The sequence below is a fragment of the Capricornis sumatraensis genome, chromosome 23 (genome assembly GCF_032405125.1).
Source record: "Capricornis sumatraensis isolate serow.1 chromosome 23, serow.2, whole genome shotgun sequence".
Classification (NCBI taxonomy): Eukaryota; Metazoa; Chordata; class Mammalia; order Artiodactyla; family Bovidae; genus Capricornis; species Capricornis sumatraensis.
Window position 1 is genome coordinate 30,981,575 of NC_091091.1, and position 12,592 is coordinate 30,994,166.

General features: G+C 37.8%; 1 protein-coding gene across 3 annotated transcripts in view; it reads left to right on the forward strand.

Annotated features, from left to right (window-relative positions):
* MXI1 (MAX interactor 1, dimerization protein) overlaps window positions 1-12,592 on the forward strand; it is a 92,846-nt gene that overhangs the window by 77,022 nt on the left and 3,232 nt on the right. For all 3 annotated transcript variants that reach the window (XM_068961352.1, XM_068961354.1, XM_068961353.1), the window contains 2 exons: window positions 7,054-7,168; window positions 7,784-7,955. In XM_068961352.1, the coding sequence (XP_068817453.1) occupies window positions 7,054-7,168; window positions 7,784-7,955 (287 nt within the window). The remainder of the gene's footprint in view (window positions 1-7,053; window positions 7,169-7,783; window positions 7,956-12,592) is intronic.

The following is a 12,592-nucleotide window of genomic DNA, read 5'->3' on the forward strand; positions in this document are numbered from 1 at the left end:
TAAACTGTAAATGAAACATATAATTATCATGTGCCATTTTATGGGAATAGCATGTCTAAAGCTTATTTCACAAATAGGATAAGCTGAACAGCAGCATATGATATCAGTTTTCGTAAATAAAATTCATGAGTAGCATGATTGTGCTTAGATTCTGGATCTATAATATCTTTAATGTCATTTTTTAATAAGAAAAGGAAGCAGGCAGGTTTTTGGTTTTGTTTTTTTGGTAACTTTGAAGATTTTCAGAAAATTCTCAACATGTTACATTTTAGAGAAATGCTGGAATATAAAATGTGCAGGATAAGCAGCTAGCTGCTGTCGTGTACAAAAGTGTTGTGTAGTTGGGAAACCTGGCCACGAGCCACTGCAGCTTTGAAGAATGTGGCCCAAGGGAGGAGTCAGCCTGTTGCATAACGTTCAACAGAGAGGAAAATACAAGTACTGTCCCTATCACTTGACTTGTTTTCCATTTTTATTTAGTTACTTGGCAAAGTCTTGGTATCCCGTAGTGGAGGAATGAAAGACAAGCAAGTTCCAGTGAAGGACCGTGCCTCCAAGGGCATCAGCCAACGGATGGTTTGTGAGGCTGGGCAGGTGTTAAATTTCTTATTGTTGTTGGGCAGAGGGATAAGAGTTTCAAGAGACAACTTGAAAAACATCATCATATGATACTTGCAATTTTTTTCTGAAAGGGAATTCTTTCCTCTCTATTCCCTCAACGCTGTGTGTGCCTCTTCTGGTTGATATACCTATGCTTTAAAATATCATAGCTACTAGCAGGAGCCATTTTATAGCAAAATCATTTCCCCTCATGTTCTGTGATATTTCAGTTTGGCAGTAAAGTTTACAAGGTTTGAAATCAAAAGCAGCACTGGGTCCTTTAGGGAAAAATGATCCCAATCTACCAAAATAAAAGCCAAACAGACTCTAATTGTTCCTTTTCCCAGAAGGGGCTTGCCCTTTTGGAAGGTGTGGGTAATTTTGATAGGACCTTCTCTCTAACAGGGTTAGTCACTGGGAATTGCCTCTTCCCCTGGGAAAAACCCACTTTTATATCTCATTTTAAAACAGACCTCAAAGTGTCTTTGAAAATAAAATTACTTCGGTATCTTTTCATTGTCTGCTGCCTCACTCTCTGCAAGGAGATTCCAGTTTTCTCACAGGGCGTCTCCTGCTACAATCCTAATTTTGCTTTACAGTCTAATCCTAATTTTGCTTTATAGTCACACATGCTAAATTAGGAAAGATTTTAGTTGTATAGTTTTTATTGAGCTATCAATGTGTTGTGAAAAGTTAAGTAAACGCTAACCAGGGTGCTAAATTTTTTTCCATCAGGTTTAACCATGTAAATTTACAATGTTATGTTTTTCCTATTGGTTGTTAGTCTATTGTTCATCAGAATATTCAGAACAACAGCCTTAAGTTTCCCCAACTTTCTTATACTTTGACTATCGGTGCAGGACCATGCCTTTCATGAATTCTTCTTTATGTCGGTTCCTCCACTCCTTGATGACTTGAAAAACATCATGTTATGATACTTGCAAATTTCTTCTCAGTACATAAGGATTTTCAAATCAAACCAGGCTTTTATTCTTCTCTGTCTCTTGTCCTCTTCTCTTCTGCCAGCGTCTTACAGTTCATGATTTGGCAACTCCGTACAGGAGACTCCAGAGCCACCAGTCATATGAGAACGAAGGCGAGAAAAGAAAGGACCAGATGGCATCAAAAGATATGCCTTTCTAGGTCATTGGTGGTTAAGCTTGCAATCTGGTTACCAGCAGGGAGAATGGGGAAAAGGGTGAAGAGCAGCTCAGCACCATTGTAAGGGAAGAAGAATTTTGTCATACAATTCATTCCGTAATTTGCTGGACAGAAAAAACTTACATATGGAAGATAATGGATTTTCTGATTTAACTTTCCAGTTTACAGTCACAGGGAATCCATTGCATTTACTTAAAGGGGCATATAAGCACCTGGAAAAACTGTGTATAATATTTGAATGGCCACTTTGAAAAGTGTGGCTCCACCTTGTTCAACTTCCATTAACCCTTTGTTATTCTATTCTCCTAATGCCTGATTCACTTACAAGTATTAATACAAAAACTGGAGGAAATAACATTTGCCTCCCCCACATATACCTGTCCCCTTAGAAGAGCAGAGGACATCATTCACCACTCATCCTTCATGAGGACCCTACTTACAAAATATGGACAATGGCATCACTGGCCTTTGTGAGACATATCTCAGGGTATGTTTTCTTGGTATAAATTGTATCTTGGAACACACTTAAAACTACTTGACTGAAGAAATGTTCAGTAGTGGAACCCTGCTACCCTGTTCGTGGGAATGTAAATTGGTCCAGGGACTGTGGAGAACAGCATGCATGCGTGCTAAGTTGCTTCAGTCATATCTGACTTTGTGACTCTGTGGACTGTAGCCCACCAGTCTCCTCTGTTCATGGGATTCTCCAGGCAGTACTGGAGTGGGTTGTCATGCCCCCCTCCAGGGGATCTTTCTGACCTAGTGATCAAACCCACGTTTCTTAGATCTCCTGCATTGGCAGGCAGGTTGTTTACCACTAGCACCACCTGGGAAGCCTGGAGAACAGTATAGAGGGTCCTTAAAAAACTGAAAATAGAGTTACCATATAATCCTGCAATTCCACTCCTGGAGCATATATCCAGAGAAAACTCTAATTCAAAAAGATATGTACACCCCAATGTTTATTGCAGCACTATTTATAATAGCAAAGACATGGAAAAAACCTAAATGTTCACCAAGAGATGAATGATAAAGGAGATGTGGTGTGTATAGACACACACACACACACACATATATAATGGAATGTTCAGTTCAGTCGCTCAGTCGTGCCCAACTCTTTGCGACCCCATGAATCGCAGCACACCAGGCCTCCCTGTCCATCACCAACTCCCGGAGTTCACTCAGACTCACGTCCATCAAGTCCATGATGCCGTCCAGCCATCTCATCCTCTGTCATCCCCTTATCCTGCCCCCAATCCCTCCCAGCATCAGAGTCTTTTCCAATGAGTCAACTCTTCGCATGAGGTGGCCAAAGTACTGGAGTTTCAGCTTCAGCATCATTCCTTCCAAAGAAATCCCAGGGCTGATCTCCTTCAGAATGGACTGGTTGGATCTCCTTGCAGTCCAAGGGACTCGCAGGAGTCTTCTGCAACACCACAGTTCAGAGGCATCAATTCTTTGGCACTCAGCTTTCTTCACAGCTCAGCCATAAAAAAGAATGAAATGCCATTTGCAGCAACATGGATGAACCTAGAGATTATCAGATTAAGTGAAGTCAGTCAGATATAGAGAGAGACATCATATGATATCACTTATTTGTGGAACCTAAAAAAGTAATATAAGTGAATTTATTTATGAAACAGAAATAGATTCACAGACATAGAAAATAAAATTATGGTGGGGAGCGAAATTAGGAGTTTGGAATTAACATATACACACTTCTATATATAAAACAAACAAGGACCTACTGTATAGCACAGGGAATTATATTCAGTATTTTGTAGTAGCCTATAATGGAAAAGAATCTGAAAAAAAAGTGTGTGTGTGTATATATATATGTATATACACACACATATATATATAAAACCAAATCACTTTGCTGTACACCTGAAACTGATGCAGCATTGTAAATTACACTTCAATTTTAAAGAATGGTCTAAAAAATTGACTTGACTAAAGAAATGTTCAGTAGTGACAGTACTTTGGAGGGGAGTCTGCCTTCCTGGTTCACTTAGACATCGCTTGCATCGTGACTCCTTTGGCCTGGGCAATTCCTGATTGACAGTGCTGTTGCAGATCACCAGACTGCTGAACTTGGTTGATGTTTCCTTATAGAATTCCAACTCAGTTGTTTTGTTTTGAATGAAGAAATCTAAAGTATTTTTAATTTTAGGTTTAAACTTGCTCCCAATATTTGACTTTTAAATTCTTTACTGTTTTAATTACCATGTTTTTCATTAACAAATTCAGTATCCTTTAAGTTTCAACCTCTTTTATTAAGCTATCTTCTTCAATTATAATCTCTTCTTTCATTTAGATTCTGTCACCCTTGATACCTGTATGACTCATTTCATTGTGAACCAACTGAAACAAAATATATTTCATTCTGTAGTCTAGATTATAAACTGCTAAAATTTACCTTTTTTTACTTCTCCCACTCAAGCGTCAAGAACATTGCCGAGTACACAAAAGTCATGTAATAAATATACAACTGAATGATTTTTTAAAAGGAAAAAAACAATATTTTAATAGTTAATTGATTTCTGCCTAGTTTTATTTTTTCACAGTAAAGTGTAGTTCATTTTATTCATTTTTATCTTTATCATTTTTTATTTACCTAGTTGATTTACACTGATATGCCAATCTCTGCTGTACAGCAAAGTGACTGTTATACATACATATATATACACATTCTTTAAAATATTCTTTTCCATTATGGCTTATCCCAGGAGATTGGAAATAGTTCCCTGTACTATACCTGGGACTTTGTTACATCCATTCTAAATATAATATTTGCATCTACCAACCCCAGACTCCCAGTCCATCCCTCTCCCACCCCCCGACCACCCACCTTGGGAACCACAAGTCTGATCTCTGTGTCTGTGAGTCTGTTTTATATGTAGATACATTAACTTGTGATGTAAGTGATATCATGGTATTTGTCTTTCTCTTTCTGACTTCATTTAGTATGATAATCTCTACTTTTATCCATGCTGCTGTACATTCTGCTTATATTTTAATATGACTTTAACTTAGATTTTACAACACAGGAAATTGACCCACCCATTTTTCTCTGCGCCGCCCTCTGCCATTTTTTCTTGATATGCAACTGTAGTAAGGAGCCATCTGAAACTTCTTAAACTAAAAGTTGTATATATGTACTGAATATCTGGGGTTAAATATGACAAGTTATTCCTTTGGCAAAATACTTGTTAACTTTGCAATTTTTTTTTAGATGATTGAATTCAAAGGCCTCTTGGGAGCATCTAATTATTGTAAGAGAACCACCAGTCTCTGTCCACCCTCCAGTCATATCATATGAGTTCAGTTATTAGGCATATACCATAATAACCCTAATGAAGAGTTTAAAGGCCCTTTTTACTGTGGACCTTATTTTGTTTAGTTTTAGTCTGTGATTATGTGAGAGTCCTCACCTAAGAAATTTTACAATTAAAAATTAAAATTCTATGATTTTGGTTTGCACATTAGGGGAGGAAAGTGACTTTAAAATTGTTAAATCTCATTAACCAGGAATCCATGATAAACTTTTAAAGAAAATTAAACAGAATTATTTTTATCCACATCAGGTATGTCAGGTTTCAGCCTGGAGCCAATTACTAGATTTGAGTTATTGAACTCAATAGATTTGGAATGGAAATGCTAACAGACCTCTAACTATGCTGGCTAGTAGGTACTAGAAGAATCTTGACAATTCATCGGCCAAACCTCACTTCACTACCCTTAACATCCTTGCCTGTCAGTGACATAATTGGCTGCCTTCTGCTATCCCTCCTTGAACTTGCTAGCATTTGAGAATTTCTCTTGACATTATTTCTTATGTATTAAGACAGAGAAAGCATAGTTTGACGGGTGAGCTAGTAAACCATCTGACCGTCTTTGAGGAGAAAATGGAGTATGTTTTGTTCCTACGGCAGTTAACACAGTTGCTAAATGTTCAATTATAGTTCTTTAAGGAATAGGACTAATCTGTGAACACATTTGTGGGCTTTCTTTTCAGATATACTACTAACTTCTGGATTAAGTTATACATTATGAACCACAGAACCAGATATGTAAACTAATATTGTTTCAGGGTGAAATTATGTATCCAGAATTCTCATCATGGTGATCATAGTTCCTGTAGGGCACATGGTAGCTCACATGGTAGCACTCTGGTAGCTCAGCTAGTACAGAATCTGCTGTAATGGAAGAGACCTGCATTCGATCCCTGGGTTGGGAAGATCCCCTGGAGGAGAGCATGGCAACCCACTCCAGTACTCCTGCCTGGAGAATCCCCATGGGCAGAGGAGCCTGGCTGGCTACGATCCAGGGACTCACAAAGAGTCAGACACGACTGAGCAGCTTAAGCACAGCACAGCAGAACCCACAGGGTACATGGAATGTAAATTCATGAGGCTTTCTGCTAGCATATACAGGAAACATTTCGCTAACCTGCCCACAGGATGAGTGTTAAAGAACACAGTGACTTTTGGTGAAGAATTCTGTCACCTGGCTTTTTTCCAGGTGTAGAATATTGGAGGTGGGTAGTATGAGAGGGGAGAGGGAGACAGAGAAATAAAAAGGAAAAGCTAGTGACAGCTGATACACTTAGATAGTAGGAAGCAGGGGACTATTTTATAGGTCATTGACTCAGTGCCTGGAATTGACCGTAGAGCCATGGATTTTGTCTCACCCTGTGCTCACTGGCCACAGAATTTTGCTGTTTTTGTTGTGTTGGATCATATGAAGTTGTCATTTTTATGTGAGAAATGGCTTAGTATCAGAAATTTTATATGGTTTAAACTAATGCATAATAATATAAACTGTAGGATGGCTACAGTTGTGGAGTGTGTGTGTGTGTGTGTGTGTGTGTGTGTGTGTGTGTGAATGAAAGGTGGAAGGGAGGAAATGGAAATTCATGAGCCTTTTCGGGTAGTGAAGCTGAAAACCTCTAACCTAGCCTTTGGTTTTATACATTCAAAATCAAATACAGTTGCCCAGTGTTTTCCTACTTCTACATTAATACAGTTGAGAAAGTTTATGGGACTGGTTAAAATTAAATCACCTGTGACAGAGATTACCACTGGGGATAATAATCTGAAGTAACCGATGTCTGCAGCGTACAGCAAAAGTGGCAGAAAACTGAAAGCCAGTAGGCACGCCTGCACTTGCATGCAGATACTTTTTTGAAATTGAATAATGTGCAAGTTCTTATTTGTCTTAAAATAGGCTTTAAGGTGTTTTTAGTGGAATATTCAGACTGCTGATTTGACTTATCTTTGTCTTTCTTAGACGAGCTCATCTTCGCCTGTGTTTAGAACGCTTAAAAGTTCTTATTCCACTAGGACCAGATTGCACCAGGCACACAACACTTGGTTTGCTCAACAAAGCCAAAGCACACATCAAGGTAGGAATTTTTTTTTATATTTTCACGTGACTGTCTCAGTCCTGCTCTTTTTAGTAGTGATTTCTGTCCACATATATCAGCTAGCTCACAATACTCTCCTTTAATGACTGACCTCAAGAGAAATTTTCTGAAAATTTAATGCTAATCTGATAGGAGCAACATAACCTGATTACGCTAAATTGTTTTGACAGCATGGCCATTTGAAGAGCTGGGAATACTAGGAAAATAACAATTACTCTGCTGATACCCGAAGGCAGGCAGTTGTGCCCTCTGGTGGAGATGACTTCATTTGGCTGTGTGTCCCTCAGTGTTTTTCCATCAAACTATACTGCAGAGCTGGTTTCTCTTTTATGGCAATAACCTGACAGACTTTGAAAATTCCATATTGTTCTAGTAATGTAGCATTCATTATACACACACACACACAAAGTGAAGAAAAAACTATTTTTGATGTTTAAAAATACATATTCATGTGTTTTATACACACACATATACTTGTATAGTCATTCATGTTTTCTCTGTCAACAAATAAATCTTCTACCATGTTAGGGAGGAATTAATTTTACTGTTTGTACTGTACAACACACAAACTTAAATATCACTGTATCAATCCAGAAACTTGAAGAAGCTGAAAGGAAGAGCCAGCACCAGCTAGAGAACTTGGAACGAGAACAGAGATTTTTAAAGCGGCGACTGGAACAGCTGCAGGGTCCTCAAGAGATGGAACGAATACGAATGGACAGCATTGGATCAACTATTTCTTCAGATCGTTCTGATTCAGAGCGAGGTAGGCAGTGAGCTTCTTCCCTAATGAAACACAAAGCATCCCTGTCTCTGAATTTAGAGGGTAGGATGGGTGGCATTGTGTTTGCTTCCTTCTTCTACACCAACACTGTATGTGGCATTCTAGATTTTATGCAGTCACAACATTGTCTAGCAATGCCTGTGTGAACTACAGAACATTTTTTCTTGATTTATATATATATATATATACATATATATATATCTCAAATATTCCACTTTGAAAAAATTTTAAAGTTTTAAGTTTTCTGTAGAAAATTGTTGAGTTCTCATATACCCTTTACCCAGGTTCCTCTAATGTTAATATCTTATGTAACCATAATACAGCTATTGAAACCAAGAAATTAACATTCATACAATACTATTTATCTATTAACCTTATTCAGATTTCACTACTGTTCCTAATAATGTTCTGTGTCTGATCCAGGATCCAGTGTAAGATCTCCATTGCCTTAGAAATAATACTTCTTCAGTCTTTCTTTGGTGACCATGACACATTTGAAGAATATTGGTCAGTTATTTTAGTGTTCAACTTGGGTTTATCTGATGTTTTCTGTTAGACTGAGGTGTTACACATTTGAGGGAAGAAATACCACAGAAGTGATGTTGTGCCCTTCTTAGTTCATTGTATCAGGAAGATACATGATGTTGATATGTTTTATTACTGGTGATGTTAATTTTTGTATCTGTATTTTAAAGTAACACACCCTCCATTTCTCGTAACATCTGTCCCAGAACATTTGTCTTTGGCAGAATTAAAGATCAAAAAACAACCAGAAAAGAAATTGTAATTGTTTGGATTTTACTCATCTGTTCATCTATAGCTCCCACCACATCAGGCCTCACACCACAATAAAAGATCCCAGAGGTGAACTCTGGTCACTTCATATTTGGGAAACTAGAGCTCACAAGATTTTGAGAATTTTGAAACAAAAAAGAAAATTTTGTAAAATTTCTTTTTATTATGGAAATTTGAAATTTTTATTACTTCTGACTGCTGTGCAAGGACTTTCCTCTAGTTGTAGTCCAGAGGTTCCTCTAGGCTACTCTTCATTGCAGTGTATAAGCTTCTCATTGCAGTAACTGCTCTCACTGGGCTCTAGAGCCCAGGCTCACAGTTGCGGCATACGGGCCTAGTTGCCCTGAGGTATGTGGAATCTTTCTGAACCAGGAATTGAACCCATGTCCCTTGCACTGGCAGGTGGGTTCCTACCACTGGACTACCAGGGAAGTCCTATTATGGAAAATTTAGAATATATACTAAAGTAAATAGAATGATGAACTCTCATGTATCCATTATCCAGCTTGTACAGCTGTCAACATTTTGTCATTCTTTTTTCACCTGTTCTCTACCACCCATATGCCCTGACCATTTTTTCTGAAGTTTTTAAAATCAAATCTCAGGTAACATTTCATTTTGTTCCTAAATACTTCAGTATGTATCTTTAATAAATAGGACTTTAAAAAATACATAATACTGTTATAACGTCCCATAAAATTAATATTGAGTTGGCCAAAAGTTCATTTGATTTTTTCCATAAGATGGGTCTAATATTGCTTCAGGTCAGTTCAGTTGCTCAGTCCTGTCGACTCTTTGCGACCCCATGAATCACAGCACACCAGGCCTCCCTGTCCATCACCATCTCCCCGAGTTTACCCAAACTCATGTCCATCGAGTGGGTGATGCCATCCAGCCATCTCATCCTCTGTCGTCCCCTTCTCCTCCTGCCCCTAATCCCTCCCAGCATCAGGGTCTTTTCCAATGAATCAACTCTTCACATGAGGTGGCCAAAGTATTGGAGTTTCAGCTTCAGCATCAGTCCTTCCAATTCACAACAATTTTATTAGATTGTACTGTGATAGTTCTCCTATCCGTGTGCATATTTTAAAAACTTCAGTGAATTTTCACATAGCCATTTTAATATTGAAGATGGAAGAAAAAAACATTTTCAGAATATTATTTCAAGAAAGGTAAAAATACAACTGAAACACAAAGATTTGTGCAGTGTATGGAGAAGTTGCCGAGACTACTCAAACATGTCAAAAGTAGTTTGTGAAGTTTCGTGCTGGAGATTTCTTGCTGGACAATGCTTCACAGTCAGGTTGAAGTTGATAACAATCAGATTGAGGCATTAATTGAGAACAATAAACGTTATACCACATAGGAGACAGTTGACATACTCAGAATATCCAAATCAAGCACTGAAAATCATTTGCATCAACTTGATTATGTTAATTACTTTGTTTGGGTTCCACATAAGTGGGAAAAAAACCTTCTTGACTGTATTTCTGCATGGGATTCTCTGCTGAAACATAACAAAAGCAGTTTTTAAATCAAATTTTGACGCACAATGAAAAGTGGATACTGTACAATAATCTGGAATGGAAGACATCGCGGAGCAAGCAAAATGAACCACCACCAACCACATCATCCAAAGGTTATCTTGTGTATATGGTGGAACTGGAAGGAGTCCTCTATTATGAGCTCCTTCTGGAAAACCAAATTATTAATTACAGTATGTACTGCTCCCAGTTAAATCAAGTGAGAGCAGCACTCAATGAAAAGCCTCTGTAATTAGTCAACAGAAAATGCATTATCTTCCATCAGGGTACCACAAGACTGCTTGTTTCTTTGATGACCAGGCAAAAACTGTTAGTTTGACTGGGAAGTTCTGATTCATCTGCTATATCCACAAGACAGTCCACCTTCTGATTTCCATTTAGTTCACCCCTTACAAAATTTTAATGGAAAAAATCTTAGTTCTTTGGAAGACTGTAAAAGGTACCTGGAACAGTTCTTTACTGAAAAAGACCAAGTTTTAGGAAGATGGAATTATGAAGTCACCTGAAAAATGGCAGAAGGTAGTGGGACAAAACATAATTTGTTGTTCAGTAAACTGCTTGGTGAAAGGGAAAAATCTGTCTTGTATTTTTGCTTAAAAACCAAAGAAACTTTATGGCCAACCCAATAAAATCAGATAATCCTATTTAATGTCATCTAACACCCAGTCTCATCAATTTTTCTCAAAAAAGACATCTTACGATTGGTGTGTTTGAAAAAGAATCCAAAGTCTACATTACATTTGTTTGTACCTTTTAAGGTACAGTTAGCCCTTGAACAGCGCAAGTGTGAACTGCTTTTCATTAAATATGTGCTACAGTACTACATGATCCATGGTTGGCTGCATCTGCAGATAGGGAGGGCTGACTCTAACAGTTGACTCAGATTTTTGTCTGTGTGGAGAGTTGGTATCCTTAACCCCCATGCTGTTCAAGGGTCAACTATACTTCTGTAGTTTTCCCTTTCCCATTATTTTTTTAATGCCATTTATTTGTTGTAGAACCTGGGAAACTGGATTTTTCTTACCGTTTCCCACATTCTAGATGTGGCTGAATGAATCTTCATGGTGTCATTTAATATGTTCTGCCCTCATATTTCTTGTAAACTGGTTGATAGGTCTAGAGGTTTGATTATATTCAAGTTGTTTTTTTGGAGGCACGGATACTACGTAGGTGGTGCTGTGTACTTCCTGTGCATCAGTAGTATTTTTAATTGTCCCACGCTAGTGATAACACTGGTCACTGGGTTCAGATGATGTCATCAGATACATTAATGCAGAATGTATCAACCTTTTGCTTAATAGTTTAACAGTTATTGATGATTGTTGCCCTGATCATTATTTTATTAGGTGTTCCAAAATAGTGATTTTCTATCGTTGTTGTTTATTAACTTTTTCTTCTTTAAAGAACATTTTTTCATCAACTTTCTGGTTACCTTCAAATAAAGTCTTTATTGGAAAGATGGGATAAATGCTTGTTTTTGCTTTATCAATTTTCTGAGTAATGAATTGGCACCTTAGCAACCTCCAGAGGTAACTTTTTTGTTTAGCTCTTTGATTATCTTGTAAACTCATATTTTTTCATGTACTAAATATGTCCCAATCCACTATAGTCATTCTTGTTCTTTTTAAATACCCAAATCCCCCATATTCTGTGGGAACATTTCAAATAGGTTTTTAACACAACCCTAGTTTTTAACACAACCCTAGGAGTTCGTGGATTTGTTGTCATTATGTAAAAGCTTACTTTTTGTGTGTGGCACTTGGTTTTGAAGAATAGCAAGTTCACCAGCAGCAGCAGCAAAAGCCTCAAGGTCATAATGCATTTATAAGTGAGAGGCATAGCAGAAATAACCCTGCGTAAGGAAGTAGGCCTTGGTCCTCGTCTTTCTTTTGCTGGCTCCTAAGCTGTGTAATCTTGTTGAGTCTTCAGGCTTTAGCTGCCCTTGCTGCTATTGTCTCCTCCTCATACCCACCCCACCTCCAAATTTCAGAGGTAGAATGTCTTCATCATACCATCCCTGTTCTTACCTGGCAGCCCTCTTTCCCAATGTTAGGGACTTTTAAATTCAGCATGCTCTGGATAGGGTGTTTTGTTTCCCAAGTATAGGTCGGATGAGTGTTCTGTGATCTAGGAAACACTAAATAGCCTGTGAAGGATTAATGGATATGAAGAAAATAGTTATGCATTCATAGGATTATCTGTACAGTTTGTTTGGATAACTGAGTGCATTTTAAAAAAACTGCTAAAACTTTTTGAAGCAATAAGCCATCTTCAAAATTA